General features: G+C 44.3%; 1 protein-coding gene across 1 annotated transcript; it reads left to right on the forward strand.

The window, feature by feature from the left end:
- Positions 1-1,784: 1,784 nt before the first annotated feature.
- On the forward strand, positions 1,785-17,552 carry cdc40 (cell division cycle 40 homolog (S. cerevisiae)). The gene is made up of 15 exons (XM_018730400.2): positions 1,785-1,979; positions 2,529-2,615; positions 2,785-2,914; positions 3,219-3,305; positions 3,986-4,125; positions 5,333-5,429; positions 5,990-6,129; positions 8,304-8,378; positions 9,348-9,393; positions 10,875-10,976; positions 12,544-12,659; positions 13,325-13,458; positions 15,802-15,878; positions 16,582-16,726; positions 17,237-17,552. Exons 1-15 carry the CDS (start codon positions 1,791-1,793, stop codon positions 17,412-17,414), a joined length of 1,743 nt encoding a protein of 580 aa, XP_018585916.2. The 5' UTR covers positions 1,785-1,790; the 3' UTR covers positions 17,415-17,552.
- The last annotated feature ends 1,405 nt before the right edge of the window (positions 17,553-18,957 follow it).

The raw sequence follows: 18,957 nt of genomic DNA on the forward strand, positions 1-18,957 counted from the left end.
GGTGAGATGGGGGAAAAAACACTGGTCCGGGATAAGAGCGCAGGAACACTGCACCTTCCCGCCAGCGGGGGAAACTGGTTTAGCGTCCAAAGAACAGTGAGGCTCACATGAAATTAATGTTTTTCAGTCGTGTATTATAATAGAATAACATTGTCTTATCTACATAGACACCACACATATACCATGTTTTTCTTCACAACTGCAATACCAATGACTTTAATCTGATTAGTTTCACTCTCTATTCTTGAAGGTGGTACATCCCACTCTCCATTGTTGGAGGACTGCCCAAAGAGAACGCGACGTAATTTGCATGTCGTGTTCCAATTGAGCAGTTTTACAATAGACACGCCCATTTAACGTATGGGCGTCCAATCAAAGCTGAAGAGGCGGAGCGCGTGAGCGCGTTCTTCAACCCCATAAGAAATTGATCTGGTCGATTGTGTCATTCCCTCCAGTCTAATTACCCGTAGTAGCATATCAGTGTAGAGCAAAACTGCTGATTACTCGTGTGTATGACTGTTTTGTATTTATTTGTCTGTTTTTAGGGGTATGATCACGTTTTATATTGTAATTTAGAAGTATTTAATGTGTTTTGAAGGAAGCATGTATTATGATGATGACTTCGGTTGAGCTGCTACTGGGGGACAGTCCTTTTGGGTATGTTGGTGTGAGGAAGACATGGGTCAGTTATATTTTTTGAAGCCAGAAAGGGATTGTTATGGGAAAGACTTTGTCTTGACAATGTATTTTATGTAATGGTTGTTTAGTAACCTTGTTGACCAACTGTAAGAAAATGGTGTTGGGTTTGTTTGATTGTGGATTTTAATGTATTGTTTTAGTTGTGTATTATTGATAACTTTATCAAATAAAGTTTGGATTAAAAAAAAAAAACTGCAATTCCATTAGTTCTATTTTGGCTGTGACCGATATTGAAACAATTTCCAATTTTACAAGTTAAATATAGGCTTAGTTTATGTAGATAAATTGTAACATTTTGTATTTTTTCTTTAGTTTTGATGGATTTTAAAATGTGAAAACACAGTGAGTTATAATAAACCATAATTATAAACATATATGAATGTATTCTATTGTAGGGTGTCCTTTAGATAGTGCACCAGCATAAATTGTTTCTCTACTGTAAGTAGTAAGCTAGTGGTCTGTCAAGTTTTTTTCTATAATAATTTTGAAAAAAAATGAGCATGTGCGTGCCTAACGCAACACGAGATGCAACTATGAAAGCATTGTTGCAAAACCACCAGTACTTTTCAATAGGTAACATTTAAATCAACGGTTTGTGCTTTCTGCGTGAATTATTGTGGAGTATTAAAAGAGGCTGTTCGATATGTTTGGCAATCCCCGCTATGTTAGTGAGGATTATGGCACATTTGCTAAATTGTCTTTTTTTAATTTTATTTATTTTTTGTAATTTTAATATACAAGTTTACTGGAATCAACACCTTCGCCGAAAATATGGGTTGTTTTTCTCATCGATTATCCTTTTAAGAGGCTTACATGTAACTATTACTCCGTTTAGACCAGTCATTGGCGAGTTCGATGAGAATAGCGCTGGCCAACATTGTCCTAAACGAAACATAAAGCAAAATAATTGTTTGAGCGCATGTTTTATTTTCTGAAATATTTCAAAGTAGAAATATTCTTTATATAATATTGTCTTTTATTAAAATTTGAAAGTGGCTATCACTATAATTTGTTTTCTAAAAATTAAGATGAACCGCTATCACTAGTTACCTTTCAGGACGCTTCCGGTCCGGATATTCACAGTGTCCAAGATGGCGGCGACAGTTGGCTCCCTCGTTTCGTATGGGACGGGTTCTGACTCGGATTCGGATAATGAAGATCGGTCTAGCACGAGTCCAGAGAAGACAGATCCCGACGCTGTAGCTCATCTTCGTCCTTTGAGTTCTGGCAAAAAAACTTCATTAGCTATCCTCAATTCAGCCCCGGAGGTCGCAGTGAAGGTAACTTTGCCGAAATGCTAGTGGTACTAGTAGTGCAAGAATCACAGTCTGACTGAGGCGATAGCCGCGGCAAAATTAGACATATTTTTTGCCAAAAATTTTGGTTAATTTCGTAATTTCTGTCCTTTAAGTTTAACTTTTGGAAACGCCTGTTGCTAAATATAAATTTGGCGGTACACACACACAGTTTACTTGCATCATGTCTTTGTATGCAACATGTGTGTATGAGGATTTATCTGTGAGGTTTATAACTGCAAGGGTCAATTTACTATTGTTGATCGGGTCACCTCTGCTGGAGCAGATAGACCTCTTGGGTATTTTTTTATTCCTTAGTTGACACTTCTCCAAAAGGCAACATGCACTGTGTTTTTTGTATATTAAAGTAGTCATTCAGTTGAGTAACTACTCAGTACAGTACTCAGTAGTTACTCAAGTTTACCACAGCAAGAGTGGGATTCAAACCTGGGTTGTCTAATTAGAAAGCAACAACTCTTACTGCTACACCACCTGCTTTGTGACAAGTCAATAAGTTGTTTCCCTTCATTGCAGGAGGATGTGATGACTGGCTCTCATCTTGATCCTTCGGTCAAGGAGGTCACCTTCAACCCTACATATGAGACAATGTTCGCCCCTGAGGTGAGTGCCCTGTTTCGCACATGTGAGTGGATCAACTTTGTATGACCCGTGTCTTCCGGGTTGTGTCTGCGACACCGTTCATGTCAGCTGCAAGTGATGGTGGCTACTGTTCCTGTGCGTAACTGATTTTGCGCACACGACGACAATGACGCCCCGTTTCTTCTCGCAGTTTGGTCCGATCAACCCATTCAAAACACAGCAGATGGCAGCCCCTAGGAACATGCTGTCGGGCTACGCGGAGCCGGCACACGTCAATGACTTCATGTTTGAGCAGCAGAGGAGGACCTTCTCAACCTTCGGTAGGCGAGAGGAGCTGTGCCATTTAGATAGGGGTGGTTGGGTGGAGTGTGAAATGTGGTTCACGGTCATTACCCTGTAATCCCCATTTACTTTTAAATTCAGCGGGGATATCATAAAGATGTTGTTTTCTGTCCCTTTCCAAAGCAGTGTAGCTCTCACTCCTTTGGTTTCCATGGCAACAAAGTTTTAGAGGAACCAGTTATGGTAACCCTAACCGTCTTGTATTTGTTTGGAACTGTATTTGAAAAAGGTTTTCTTGAAATGCGATGTTGAATGCTGAAGGAGTGTTTTTTCTTTCCACAGGTTATGCTCTCGATCCCTCGGTGGACAACAGTCAAGCGTCCTCCAGCAGCTACATTGGAGACGTGGAGGAGGCGGAGAAAAAGAAAGGTGAGAATCTGTCTTGCTCATCCTATGGTGACCGAGGGTTCTCATCACGGCACTACGGGGCAGAGCACGGAACCTTCGCAGCATTACTGTCATGTAGGGTTTATCTGCTTTTGGATGTGTCCTCTTCAGTTGTTACAATTCGGTATAAATACTTGAATGCGGGTTGTTGCTCACATGTCTTAGTTTAATTTTTTAATCATGTCCTGAAATCCCAACAAAAAGCGATTGTGGACATTTTCTAGAAGATTTTTCTTGTTCTGTCCACAAACATATGTATCATTTAAAATCATAGGATCAGTAAGGTGAAGATTGAGCATTGTAGCATGTACTGTTTAGTAGATATGCGACTCTATGGTGCACGTGATAGTGGTGAATGATATGTATTTCTTCTGATATGCTAATTAGAATATTCCTTTGTCTCATTGCTTTCTGGGCTACAGATGCTAATTAGAAGAATTACCTCACATATGCCTTCTTTAAAAATGAATAGCAGGGTCTCAAGAGGATATTGATTTTTAAATTTCACATTGCATTCAAGATGGGATGGGCCACTATTGTATCCAGCAGCGATGGATATTAGTCTTACACAGTTATGTTGTCTGTCAGCTGCATATGTATACAAATAAACACAGACAGGTGGTCCTTTTTAACCCACTGCTAATTTTTTTTTTCTTGCCTAGGCCTCACTGTGTTTGAAGCGGGTGCCAAGAAGGGAGAGAAGAGGAAAAAGGTAAAAGGCGGAGATGCCTCCGAAATTGATAATTTCCTTGGACCATGGGCCAAGTATGTGGACGAGAAGGAAGTAGCCAAACCTTCAGAGGTGAGTTTGTTGTGCGGAGATGTTAGTCTTGAATGCACGCTGCTAACTGTGGATTTGATTAATCTGTTCAGCGCAACTGCCTTCAATGTGTGCGTCGTCTTTCAGGGGAAAGAACAGGTTAGTTGTAATTCAATGTGATTGTAGAGTCATATAAAACCTCAGTTTGATGTATGGATGGTCACAGTTGGGCGATGCTGGAGATTCACACCACGCTGTGGTCCGTTCTGCTGAAGTGGAAAAAATAAAGCATTTCAGATTCGCAAGCTTTGTTCTCTGAATGCAGTGTGTATTCTTTGAAACAAATCACGTATTTTGGCAGGTATGCCTAAGAGTTTATGATAAAGCAGTTTGCTTTCATTTTTGCTGTTGGTAGCTTAAAGTGTTGTTTGCGCACTTTAGCTGATGTTTTTGTCCAAAGTGACTTAAAATATGAGGATTGTGCACTGAACTACGTAGACTACTTTATGCAGCAGTGTAGTTTCTACAGGAAACTACTCTAGCCCCTGCTGTACCTCCTGGTTATTTAGTTGAAATGTTAATATAAACATCAGTTTATTGATTTTTGATTCATGTGGCATTAAAAGGTTGAATGGGGTGTTGATGTTGGGGCATCCAGCTAAAGTACTGTTGAGGGGTCAGAAAATGGACATATCAGTGAGTGCACAGGAGTCATTTCTCAATAGGATTGAGAGTGGGTGTCCTCGTCAGCGCTCTTAGAAATGATCATGGAGAGCTGTGCTACCTTTGAGTTACCTTTGCCATGTTGCGTGTTGTGTGTCATGTTTCAGTGGAGGGGCTGATGCTGCAACTCTGCGCATGAAGGTTTGCTGAAACATTGTTTTCATAACACTGAAAATGTCTCGTTGAAATATGAAATGCACTCAGTGCTGTCCAGTCCTTGCTCTGTTGGGAAGAATGCAATTAGAGCTTTAGGCCAGTGGGTTTCCTTTTGATTCCCCCCCGAGAGAGAATTTTTAATGCTGTTAAATTGAGTCTTTTACAAAGAATCACTTTGGAATTTTATTTTATCACCTTTTAGTACTACTCATGGTTGAAACATGGTCTCAAAAGTGATCGTTAATTCACGGTACACTGGATTGTAGTTTTGGTGGGTGTTCTGCACCGGAGCCTGTGAACTGGCAGGCAGGTTCTGACTCTAGGATGTGGTTATTTAAAGGACAGTCTTGTCCCTGTTCTTTTCCAAAAGGAGGAGCAGAAAGAGCTGGATGAAATCACCGCCAAAAGGCAGAAAAAAGGCAAAAACGAGGAGGAGGCCCCTGCAGAGGAGAAAACTGTTCTCCACGGTGAGTTGAGTGGGACTTTCGCTGTGGGCAGGTGGTTTAGGTGGGTTGGGCCCGGCTAAGCACTGCACCACTTGGCCCTCCCTGCCAGCCACTTACCTGTCATATCTGGAATAGGTAAAACCCCAGTTTTGGTTCTGTGTTTAGTGCTGACTTTTGGGAAGAATCCGGTGGGCAATCTGTTATTGGTGGATCTGTGTCCCACACATTGGCAGCTGTATGAAATGCCTGTTAAGTTGTTCTCATATACAGGTTGTTTGCACCCACTCAGGTATTGAGACTGAACTTTGCCAAAATTTTTTGAAGCACGCTAAAATTGTTAGCCTTCGGAAGGAGTGGAAAAAAATGCAAAACTGCCAGAGGGAAAAACAGTTACCAGGTGTGGTAGCACCTGAACTGTGATACAGATGAGTGTTAATTACATTCTGTATGATCTCTCATGGTAGTGGAGATTCTGGAGAATTTTTCAGCACATTCCTTCATGCATACTGTATGTATGTCCTCACACGGTGAACTGTCGACCTTCATTTTGTCACACCTGCGTGTGTACTTGTCTCCCGCAGTCAAAGACATGTACGACTACCAGGGCAGGTCGTACCTGCATGTTCCTCAGGACGTCGGCATCAACCTGCGTTCCACGGATGCTCCTCAAAAGTGCTACCTGCCCAAGAAGCAGATCCATGTGTGGTCTGGCCACACCAAGGTAAGACCCTGTCTTCTTTCTCCTTATTCCACTTTCTTTCTTTTGATTTTGACACATTTCTATGGTGTCAAATATTCTTCTTACCTTCCTATCCTTATAAGTCGCTTGTGAGCCCTTTGTGATTAGTTATGTAGATAACTTTGTTTTGGACTCTGAGAAATGGTTTTTTTGGTAGTCTCATAACACATCACTTCTCTCTGTGTGCAGATGGAATATGACGGGTAGTGTAGTTTTACCATGGCATTCAGCTATAGCTGATCTGGCTACAGGGGGCTCACCTCTATAGCACTTGAGTATGGCTGCTCAGTGTGCACCTCCATAATAGGTGTGTGAGAGACTGATATCAGAGACATGTCTTAGGTGCCATGCTTTTTGGCATTTTGCTTTCATTGGTTGCTCTGCAATGTTCTCATTTTGATGGTCAGCGTTTAGGTGACATCTTGGGGACTCTTTGTTTTGCAACTTTCTTATTTTGATTGTGTGGCTTGGTTAAGGGTCTCTGGCCCTGTGGAGAGGATGGTGTGTTGTCTTTTCCGCAGTTTAGCAGTCGCACAGATGTGTTAAAGCAAACTGCAGGGTGCAGTAAGCCGTGTGAGGTGGTGAAGTAGGTGCGGTACAGGCCAATCTGAACTGCTGCTGAGTGTTGTACTGAGTGTGCAGGAGCCGGAGCTGAGCTTTTCACAGCCTTCACAGCAGCTCGGCACTGCTGAGTTTGAGAGCGGGAAACAGTCACCCTGCTCAGCGGAATATTTCTACCAGTATTCCGTTTTTTAAGAATGGTTAAAGTGACAGTTTTGATGCTAATTGGGCACCCATTCAGGAGGTGTGAACTCTAGGGTGAAGAGAGAGATTTCCTTCTCTTTTAACTCACTAGAGCGCTCCTTCAAACCTGCTCTTCTCAGAGCTGGTCCTCACCGGAGGGTGGGCTGTGAAACTCATCAGACATTTCAGAGTCTGAGAACTGAAGTCCCTTACTGTGCTCTTTGAGCTAAAAGAGAATGCAGGCCAGAAACTGACCCAGTTTTTAGAGGTCTTTTTTTTAAAAAAAAAAAAACGAAGGGGGGGGACTAAGGTTTTGAAGGGATAGTGATTTTTCTCTCCTCTTTGGTGTGCTTCAGCATTCTCCCTGTCTCAATTTTGTGGTGTGTGGGTGTTTCTGGCGGTGTGTGGATGAGGTGACAAGTGTTTTGGTCATCTTGGTATTCAAGGTTATAAGTGATATGTCAACTGAGGATGAGGGAGAGAAGAGCTGTCAAGATTTTGTGCAGCTGGACATGACCCAGGGTGGTATAGTGATGAAGTTGGGTAGTGCTGGTGCCTCACAGCTCCTTTGCTGTGGGTTTCAGTCTTTCTCTGTCCTTCTGGAGTTTGAATGTTCTCCCTATCTTTGTGTGGGTTTCCTCCTTGTGCTCTGGTTTCCTTCTATACTCCAAAAGCATGTATTTCTGGATACTGGTAACTCTAAATGTCCTGTGTGTGTGAGTGAGTGAGAGAGTGAGAGAGAGTCCTTTGATGGACCTGTGCTTCTGGGATAGGCTTCAGACTGTTGAGATTGTGATAGACAAAAGCTTTTTGATAATGTATGGGTGAGTGACTACCCCCTTGGTGGCCTCTGCAGGCCTTTGGCTGCCATCCCCCCCATTTGCTTGGGTAACTTTGATAAACTGCCAAGCCATTCCTTTTTCTCCTTCTAGAATCTCCATTAACGTGGATACTAGTTGGGATTCTGTGGGGGAGGGGCTTTTGCAATCCATTAACCGCTTGTTATTTCACTCTGTACTGGTTTGGACAAGCTCCAGCTGGGATATTTCTGTAAATGCGACTCTCTTAGCTGGAACGAGGAGTGCGGAGGTGGCTGTATGGCGCACGATGGCTGCCTTGAGTCTGTGTGTAGATGGAGTCGCTGGCGTCACTGAAGGACCGTAGAGTGTAGGGGGCTGGAAGAGCATCCCGTCCAAGATCAGTTACGGGTATGAGTCTTAAGGGGGTGTCAGATATTCTTCTTCCCTTGGATTTTATTCTCAGCACACGCAACTACTGCTCTGGGCAACACGCGCTTGGAGAACAATGTGGTACTCGCTGTGGGCTGATGATGATGCAGGGGATGCGCATGGTGTGGCTTGGCTCCGGTCTCACACGGGTTCCACTAATGTACCAATCTGGGTTTCTTCTAGGGTGTCAGTGCCATCCGGCTCTTTCCTATGTCTGGTCATCTGCTGCTGTCCTGTTCCATGGACTGTAAGATCAAGGTGAGTGTCATGTGAGCAATGTCATTGGTTGGTCCAAATGCCCCTCAAAGTAAACTTTCCTAACACACTTATTGGGTTAAAAGTGCACTGAGACAGGGTTTCTGAAATTGTCTTACTAGGTGGATTACGTGAAGACCAAACGCAGGAGTGTTTGAGTGACAACCTAAATCTATTTTCTACAATTTCTTTAATGGCGCAAACAGAACCTATTTACCCACCGAGATGATAGACAGCAGTAAAAAGCACTGAAACAGAGTAGGATTATGGCACCGCCTTAATTGAACTCACTTGTACGGTGTTTACAGCTCATGTCTGGTGTGAGGTATGACAGGAAAGAGGCTTGGGGTAGAAGTGAAAATAATATTAGTAAACGAGAAAAGGGATCTCTGTACCATTAACCTTTTATTTATTATGACTTAGTTGTGAAAGTGAATTTGGAGTTACAAACAAAACAAGCTATGAATTGACTTCCAGTTCTATCTATGTTCACAGTGTACTGTATGGGAAGTAAATAAAGGAACTACATGTTTAGAAGTTACACCTTATTTAATATTTATACAGCACTATGGGAGCTGAAAGCACCTTTTTCCATCAAAGGAATTTTGCGCTCAGTCTGTCTTAAGACCAAACAGGAGTTTGTTAATGTCAGACCCTCCCCCCGTGGAGCCGCAGCTCACTGCGGAAAATGTCACTTTAATTGGCTCTCTTCGCGCACCGAATAAGTGGCCCGCATTTCGGGAGATGACCGTTTAGCCCATACGCCACATCGGCACATTACTGGACCCAGCTGGTCACCTGCCTTGGGTTTAATTAGGGGTCCTGCGCTCCATGAAGGAGGGGAGGATGTGAAACCCCGAGGCTAGCGAGCACAACCTAGATACACAAACCCTTTGCCTATAACGATGCTTTTAATCCTGTTTACGATGCAGATCATCAAAATGTCCCTATAATGCCTTTATGTTCTTTCAGCTGTGGGAGGTGTACAATGAAAGAAGGTGCTTACGGACATTTATTGGTAAGTATGCCTCACTTGGCTGGAATTGATGTTGGTATTTATTAATTTAAGTGTTTTTCTGTGGGATGGAAACAGAGTTATAGATTAATTTTGGGCCCGATGCGTGTGTTTTTTTTTTAAATATTTCTTTAAATTTTTTAAATAACTGCATAAAATGATGGAATACACGAGTGGTCCACTTGGGGATGAACCTGAAGGTTTTTGTCATGTCTTACAGAGTGTTAGTCAAAAGCCGAAAGCTTGTCCAATCCGCTTTGTGTGGTGGGTGACTGTCTTCTGTGATGCTTCATCTGTAAAGACCTTTGTGAGGGTCTTCTCTCTGTTCTCCCCATCATTTCTTGAAGCGTACACCTGCTGTGCATGGTAGTGGTGTCAGTAGATAAATGTGAACCACTAGGTGGTGCAGCGATTAATGTAACTGCTTTGTGACAAGATGGTTCTGGGTTTAAATCCCAGCAGGGAGCCTTATGATAGATTTTGGAGGTTTAAGTTGCAGGAAGAGGTTCAGCTGGTTGCAGGTTTAAGTCCAAGGGGGGGCCCTTGTGACAGATGGTTTGAGAACTTACATCCCAGAAGAAGCCATTATGAACAGATGAACAGATGGTGGCAGGTCTGAGGAGGAGCCCTTATGATGTGGAGGTTGCACGTTTAAGTCCCAGGAGGAACACTTCTGTCCAGATTTTTGCGGGTTTCAGTCCCTGGAAGGGCCCAATTGTCTGTGATCTCAGCTTAGCAGGTCTAGGTTCACTAAATACTTGGCATTTTGCATCTTCAGAATGCCCTTTACTGTGATGCCTCAGCAACAGGGACACAACTGTAACCAAATAAAAGGCATGATTTTGACTCCCAGATCTGCACATGGAGGCTAGTTTCTATCCGCCTGCCTGTGGACTACAGGGTTCTGCTGTCACCTTAGCGCTCGGGTTTTATGTCTCTCTTTACAGGATTTTCTCAAAAATACAACCCTGTAGTTGCTGAGATGCTCACTCAGTTTTACACTGTCATGAAATTACCTCCAGATCTCATACCAGCTGAAGTAGGTCACATGTTCTAGCAGATTTTGTTGGTCCCATAATTGCAGCTTCCAGCTATATTATGATTGCCTTCACAATTGCTTGTATTTGTGATTACTGAGGAGTGTTTGTTTGGTTTGTTTGTTCGCTTTCGTGCTGCTCTGTAGACGAAGTGGGGTATTGCCAAGGGGTGCACATTTCCTCAAAGCCACTGCAGGGGGCTTGTGGATGGGGAGGGGGGTGTAAAGAAGAGCAGTAGATGCCCTCCTCAGCGTCTTTCTGCAAGTCAGTGAAAACAGACTTTAATAAGTACGAAGGTAAGCTGCGCTGTGGGTCATGGGGTCACAGTTTACCATGTTACTCTCTCTAGTGTACTAACTAGATTGCTGTTTGCACACAGGCATTTTTAATCAGTGTGCACAGAGGGACAAGAGCAAAGTGTCCTGTAACTGTGTTTCTCTTGTCTAGGCCATAGTAAAGCAGTAAGGGACATCTGCTTCAACAACTCAGGCACCCAGTTCCTGAGCGCTGCCTACGACCGCTACCTGAAGCTTTGGGACACGGAGACCGGTGAGTTCCGCATCAGTCTTGTGACGGACGGCCCCCCAGCCTGAACTCTTGTGCCCAGTTCTCAGCACGGAGGTTGTCCACTCTCCCTGCCTCCCGGCTTCTTTCTACAGTCACCTGCTGTGGAAACCTGTCAATGGGAGTGCTGTGCTGGGGCGGGGAAGGGCCACTCGATCCTTGAGCCACCCTGCTGACTTTCCGCCACCAGGTGGCAGCAAACAGACAAGTCCTCCGAAGAGACACACCCCATTTTCTGTGTCAAGTCACTGTCTTTACTCTGTTGAGCAGCACCGCTGTGTTCCTGTGAACGCCACACAAGTGCTGCTCACACTCTATGCAGCTGTTACCAGTGAATATCAACATGGCAGCATGTCATGTGTGAGTTTAATTATATTTAAAGCTGTGAAAATGTCCTTTCAGAGCAGCATTGCGCAACTCTTCAGCTGTAACATTCCTTCTGAATGGTCGTGCATGAAGGCTGGAATTTGGCCCTGGGATAAGGCATAATGTCGCGGGCAGCGTTTACTTCAAGGATGGTTGTTCTCTCTGCCTTCTGTGGCCCCTCCCACTGTGGTGCAATCTGGCTCCCATCCTTGAGCTGGAGACAGTTTGCCCCTCGGGGAGTGGTGAACAGCTGGGGTCTGTTAGGTGGGGAAGTGTGGTCTCTCTTGCACCATTTCCACAGTCTCTCCCAAACAGGGTTCTTGTTTCTGTCGTGTATTGGAAAATGGCTGAAGGTTTTTTTTTTTTTTTTTTTTTTTTTTTGGTAAATTAACTGCGACACATCACAGAAGCGAACATGACATCAGGTAGTTTTTTTGACACATGCGCTTTAATTAAGTTTTACTTGTAAGCTGAAGAAACTTCTCCAGCTTGAGGTGCCAGGCACCCTGCCTTGAAGTGTGGAACAAGAAATATCAAAAGTATCTTTTCAGATGTGTCTTTATATGCCTTCAGGTTTTATGGTCTGTAACACCCGATGCTGGAGTAGGTTGGGAAACTGATGAAAGTACTGGGTTCTGTGGGAGACGTCCATCCGCACTTCCTCCTGTACTTGCTAACATGAGGAGTCTCTCTTGATTTATTTACAGACTAGTTTCTGTTCAAGTTTGTTACAGATATAATATTTTGTAAGTTATTTTAAGTTTAATGTTTTTATTAGCTTAGTTACATGAAAACTAAAATGGCAGAAAACAAATGTCCCCCTATTCACTGCCAGCTGCTGATTGATTCATTCCATAAACCTGTGAAAAGTTTCTCACCTTTTTATAATGATGACCGACACTCAAACACCAGACACAAGCATGTAAACACTGGAAGGAAGCCGCATTAAGGCGGTCCCACAGTTCTCTGTTTGGGTGCTTTTTATTGCCATCTGTTGGCTTGGAGGGTAAACTAGGATTGAAATTTACTGTGCTGCAGACAGGAGTTTTAGAAATTAAATAATGAAAATACAATTTTCTGTTAATTTTTAATTGCCTCAGAAAATTCACAACTTGTCTATACGTGGAGCTAGTGTTGTGGGTTCTGTGGGATCAGTCTGATCACAGCTCTCCCTCTGTCTCCACAGGCCAGTGCATCTCACGCTTCACCAACCGGAAGGTTCCTTATTGTGTGAAGTTCAACCCTGATGAAGACAAGCAGAACCTTTTGGTGGCAGGGATGTCTGATAAGAAAATTGTCCAGGTAGGATCAGGGTACTTTTCCTCGTTTCTGCTCCCTTTAATGTGTACTTTTTTTGTTCAGAGTTTTACCGGCATTCGTGAAAGATGGAACCATAATAGATTCCACCCTCTACACAGCTGCGTTTTGAAAGGCAACACAATAGAGTGTGTGTGTGTGTGTGTGTGTGTGTGTGTGTGTGTGTGTGTGGAGTACCAGGGCTACATGGGTCTCGGGGTCGCAAAGAGAAATGGATGAGTCTCTTCTCTCGCTGAGGCTGTTTCATCTCTTCTCTGAGACTCAGTGCCATCAGTACAATCCTTTTTTCCAGGAGTGAAGAGACCAGTGTATATATCTTTTTTTTTTTTTTTCTTCTTCATTGCTGAACTGTGAAATTGATGTCTCCCACAACTATTCCCATATCTTTTGAGATACAAGAACATGTTCATATTTTTTCAGACACATAGGCTTAGTTTTGCTTCCATGATTGCATCTAAGTAGCTTAATAAGTTTTCTTTGCTACCATTTTATAACGGTCATATTGGATTGATTGGACTGTGGAAAAACTTGTCTTTTTTTTTTAAAAAAAAAAGAAAAACAGATGTGTATGTAGTATATTTAAACATTGACATCTGTGTGCTGTGAATGAGATGGTGCAGAGGTGACGGTTTCCCATGATGCCTTTGCAGTGGGACATCCGAACAGGAGAGGTGGTCCAGGAATATGACCGGCATCTGGGCGCCGTCAACACGATCACATTTGTGGATGAGAACAGACGCTTTGTCAGCACATCAGATGATAAGAGCCTTCGGGTTTGGGAGTGGTAAGTCATCCCAGCCGTGCCCTGCTTTCAGAGGAAGGAAGCACTTTGTCCTCTGAAAGGGTTACAGTGAATATACTGAATGATACTCACCCACCCTCTGGCGTGAAACAACCAGCAGAGTTTCTGTGATGAGGACAAATATTTGGAAGCTTGATGGAAACAGGAGTTTGTCACGTAATGTGGTACTTTTAGTTCCTCTTGTCTACCAAAAGCTTGTGGCTGCACCATTTTGGAAAAGGGAGAGGAGCTGAGTGCCAGGGAATGTTCTCCGCTCTCTGGAGAACACAGACGCTGGGATCGCTGGCTGGATGTTCAATCTGGACTAGATTCACTGAGGAGCAATAAATATAACAATGGCTGTGCTTGCTTTGGCTCCAGCTGAAGTACATCTCCTGTAAATAGCCACAAAATTGTCTCGTGGCTATTTTTAGAACTCCCCAGCTCACTTCAGATGCTGTGTGTTGTGAATCTCTTGCTTCTTCAGCCCCTCCCAAGCTGCCCCCATGCCAGACCAGTGTAGAGAGGTGAGGGGGGGGTCACAGGGACCTCTTCAGGGCCCAGGCATTGGGGGGTTGGACTAGACTCCTCCTCCAGATGGATCCCTCGCTTTCCCCCCCATCTGTCTGGACCTGCTCAGATGGTAGGATTAAACGGCTCAAGTACCCGAGAAGTTGGGAATTATGACGGAATTAGGCTTGGAGTCTTACTTTGGTCTGCGATAGAAGGAACCGTGTGTAATCTGTTAAAAGAGATATTCTTTTTCGCTTTGTTTGTTAAGTTGAAATATGAGATTCATGGTCTTTAGTGTTACGTGTTAGTGTAGTAAAATAGTGCCTTTGAGTCTCTAGTGCTGCTACAGCTCTGAACTGCATGCAATTAGAGGAACCAGTGGACTCAGCAAGCAGAGATACACTCATGTTGTCCTGAGCCTATTTGTGATCAGAGAGAGTAGGGGGTCTTTGAGTGTTTGAAGGGAGTCTTTAGGATGTGAGGTAGAGGAGTTTGCTTCTAGGGGTTCAAATCCTACTGCTGCTTCTTGTTTGCTTGCAGGTGTGTTGATGCATTTTGCCCAAACTTGTGCAAACCTGTTCCATTATCATAAACACACTCAGCAGAGAGGCATATTTCACCAAAAAAGGTCAATTTTCCATTAGCTTCTTCATCTGCATAACCTTCCCTGTAGGATACGGTTCCGGTAGAGGCGGGTAGTGGGGGCAGGGCTTCTTGTGCCAACTGCTTTCATCCGGTGCGGTCTGGTTCGTCCTACAGCTGGCCTGTGGGAGGCAGACTGTGGATGGCGTCCAGGACCGTGGTGCTTGGAATTGTTGTTGTTGTCTAACTCCCATCCCTGTGAGGTGCCCTGTCGTTCTGCGAGAGTTACCTATCTAAGCCCCCTGTTCCACAAACATCCTCTGGCTCCAGGGAACCAGGAATTGCTCAGACATCCCAGAGTTTATTCTGCTTCAGATGATATTAGGTTTGGGGCCACAACATTCTTTACCGTACTGGAAGAGCACACTGACCGCTGAGTCCCTTCTAGAAACAGTAAAAGTTGGCTCAAGACACTCATCTTCAGTGACTGCGACTATTTTTGTTGAAATAACTGTGTAATGTGTCGGGGGGGGGAATGTTCTTAAAAACATTGCTGTCCATCAGGAAGGAGACCCACCAGAGAGGCTTCACTCAACAGTGAAACTTTAGTTCATGTTTCTGTTAAACTCTGCCTGGTAAATAACACCATGATGGGGCAAAAGAAATACCCAGCTGTATAAATGAGTAAATAATTGTAAGTAGATTAACACTGTAAGTCGCTTTGGAGAAGAGCATCAGCTAAATAAATTAACGTAAAATAGGGTCTAAGAATTAGGAGGGGGCCCAAAGAGTTTTAATGCCTTCTTTCCAGTCCCGTTTCTCCCAGAATGCTTTGCTCTTCAGCTTTCTGCTGAGGTATGGCTGTGTGGCACATTAAAATGGCTACAGTGTCTGTTGCTGCCACACCTCCCAGCATGACAGGTACAGTTGTCACACTGTGGTCACCACTAGTCATTAGCGTTCCCATTCAGCCTCCATGTTGTGCACCTTCCCCACCATCAGATCCCCTCGTGTTTGAATATAAGAGAAAGGGTTAATGGATCACACACCCCGGTATATGCTCTGCGGTGCAGTGCTGGGAACTGTCTCGACCCCCATGTTTCTCCACAAAGATGAATTCTTTTTCTTCTTAGGAACCTCAATGTTCTTTCATTTCCCTTCCCCCAAATGACGAGCTCTCTGCCCCACGGTGTGTTGTGCTCACCCAGTTTCTCTCTCTCTCTCTCTCTCTCTCTATGTGTGTGTCTGCAGGGACATTCCTGTAGACTTCAAGTACATTGCGGAGCCCAGCATGCACTCCATGCCCGCGGTCACGCTGTCACCCAACGGTGAGTGGGATGCATCTCCTGGGTACACACTATGTGAACAGCGTGCAGCTCTCTCTCTCACACACACACACACACACACACACACACACACACTCCCTATCCTTGTTTTAGTCTCACTTTTACATTGCAAATTGGGAGCTGCGTACCACCATTCATATCCATCCCATGTTACTAGCTGCTTTCCCAGGTGTTTAATGTGCTGACTCAACAGGGGATACACACACAACACGGGGAAGACCCCATCATGGGGCATTTTCACTTCTAATAAAGGTTTGAAGAAGTGTGGATACTGGAGTCATTTTCTTCACTCTGTGGATTTTGTATGTCCTCCTTGTGCTTATGTGGGCTTTCTGTCAGTGCTCTGGTTTCCTCCCATAGTCCGAAGATGCATTTCAGGTGAACTGGTGATCTTAAATTGATTGTGTTTTCTGTGTGTGTGTGTGTGTGTGTGAGAGACTGAATGAGTGTGTCTGGTCCTTAGATGGACTGATCTGCTTCCAGAATAGGCTCCATCCCACCACCACTCTGCAATGAAGGAGTGGTTATCTAGATTGAATTAATGCTGGACCTCCTAGTTCTGCAGGCTGTAACCAAAACCCCCCAGGCTGGTCTCCCAATGGCGTTGTACAGAAAAGTATCCAGTGAGACGTGTTGCTTGTGCACACTTTTCCACTAACTGCACACACTGTTTGGATGCCCTCAGGCAAGTGGCTGGCCTGCCAGTCTATGGACAACCAGATCCTCATCTTCGGGGCGCAGAATCGATTCCGCCTCAACAAGAAGAAAGTCTTCAAGGGACACATGGTAGCTGGCTACGCCTGTCAGGTGGACTTCTCTCCAGACATGAGGTATGGCCCCAAACCCTCCCTTCGTGCTTCAGTGAGTTCTCTTATCTTGGCGCATTTGCACAACTGTTGTTAGAAAAGCAGAGACTACAATCGAGTCTTTATGATGGGTTCAGGTTGGTATCCAGTGTTACTGCTTCTCTATCTTTGGTTGTAAAAGTGAGAACTCTACATTTTTATTGTATCATGCTTGTGCTAGAAAGTTTTAAAAACCAACTAATAACAAAAAGCTCCTCAGAATGATCGCTTTGACCTTCAGTGCTCAGCAAACCCTTTTATGTAAGAGTGTATACTATAAATCCTCTGCATTATTGTTTGGGGGATTTATTTTGAAAATGTGACAAGTTATGAATTTTTCTGCCCCTGCTGCATGGCGAGAGGGGCCGATTGGGAGGCGGTTATTGATGGTGCTCCGAGCGGGAGTCTAAATATAGGCCTGACGGGGAAGGTTAACGAGGACATGGTGAGCAGGATCCCCCTCACCCTCCCATAACGTACTGTTTGCCTCCTCAGCTACGTGGTCTCGGGTGACGCAGATGGCAAGCTCAACGTCTGGGACTGGAAGACCACGAAGCTGTTCCATCGAATCAAGGCGCACGACAAAGTGTGCATCAGTGCCCTATGGCATCCACACGAGACATCGAAGGTCATCACCTGCGGCTGGGATGGCCAGATCAAGTTGTGGGATTAGGATTGGGTGGGACAGTACTCCCACCCATGAATCAACTTGTTTCAGATTTAAATCTTTCCATTTGTATGTTCAGTTGTATGAATGTAAATGTAAATTTTCGCCTCTTTGTGACAGTAAAACTTTGTATATTTCCAGTAAGCCTTTACCTGTCTTACTTCAATGACTCACCTGTCAAAAATGGAAGTATTTGCAGAGCTACATCATCATTAGCAGAGGGTAAATAACCAACACGCATCTATTCTTTCAACACTTAAACCACGATAGAGTTTACACTGTTCGTCACCCACTTAATACCAGTATAATAACAATCAAAGGTGAGTACGCAGGACAGTATTTGTATGGGACAAACTGGACAGAAGAATAAGAGCGGGGCAACTCGAGTGTCCCACCTGTCTGGGAACTGCTGAAGGAAGAGCTGGGGAGACGGGGCGCCTCATCGAACTCGTTCACCAAGTGCCTTGTGAAAAGAAACAAGTTCCCAGCAAACGGATGCAAACTTTTCGGTGTGTGGGAGTGTGTGTGTGAGAGTGTTGAAAGTGAACAGTCCCAGCTCCGTATCCTGCTCAGACGCTGGGGTTGTGTTCTCCGTTTTGATTAAATGCACATGGAATCTACTGGCATCGCATCAAGAGCACAACTTCTGCTAAGCAAAGTATAACTTCCATTTGGTCGGCCAACACGAACGATTCAAAGGAGCTGTCAGCGCTGTCCTCGCTCCCCTTATTTTGAAACATCAAAGGATTATTTTTTTTCCACCCAAAAATGTTTAATTAAAAGTAAGTCTTCAGAATGTGGACCTTAATCCTCAAAGTACCCAAAAAAGCATCAGAGCTTCTTGATATTTCAGTATTAGTGACAAAGGAGCATGGGGGGGAGCTAATCCTTTCAGCGGCCAGCTTGACATTTTAATATTCAAAGTCCAACTTAACGATTCCTTGCCCCCGAGGAACCTGTTCTCTCATTTGAGGCCCAGGAACTCACCGAGGAGGGACTGTTCTTCAGCACATAATTAACCAAACTCAGCATGGCATCTCTTAAAGAAAATATCCCCTATATCTACCTCTCAGATGTCTCTAATGAGATTGTTGAGTATATCCATACTCCCTGGGGCGTGCAGTAAAAAATGACAGCATTTTTTCCACTCATGTCCGGTATCTTGTCTCTTCCGGATGAGTAGATGGACGGATCAGCCAAAACCAAGAGATATCTACAAATGACTGAACTTCGCCGCCGAGGACGAACTGGAGCCTCAGCTGCAACACGGTTTCCAAAAAGTGGCATTTACAGCAGGCAGAACCCAACTCGGCATCTCGAGGTTTGGTCTGCGCTTGTGAAAACTTTCTAGAAGGTGACCAGCCTGTTGTCCTGATGCCTGCTCCCCTTAAAGTCAAGAACTCGAGAGGTTAGTCCAAGTATTCGACTGACCTCGTAAAAACCTCAAGTCAAAACGGAGCAGCGAAGGCAATTACCACTTATCCGAACCCCAGAGGTCCAAGGTCAGATAAGGGAGGCTGAGCTGTGCCAGTAGCTGGAGGTCCAAGCG

Source organism: Scleropages formosus, chromosome 1, assembly GCF_900964775.1.
Source record: "Scleropages formosus chromosome 1, fSclFor1.1, whole genome shotgun sequence".
In the NCBI taxonomy this organism is placed as follows: domain Eukaryota; kingdom Metazoa; phylum Chordata; class Actinopteri; order Osteoglossiformes; family Osteoglossidae; genus Scleropages; species Scleropages formosus.

Excerpts from the sequence above, each read along its gene's own strand:
- cdc40 (XM_018730400.2), top strand. The coding sequence starts at position 1,791 with ATGGCGGCGACAGTTGGCTCCCTCGTTTCGTATGGGACGGGTTCTGAC. Across the intron at positions 3,306-3,985 it reads GGAGGCGGAGAAAAAGAAAG|GCCTCACTGTGTTTGAAGCG; the intron begins GTGAGAATCTGT and ends TTTCTTGCCTAG. Across the intron at positions 4,126-5,332 it reads AAGTAGCCAAACCTTCAGAG|GAGGAGCAGAAAGAGCTGGA; the intron begins GTGAGTTTGTTG and ends CTTTTCCAAAAG.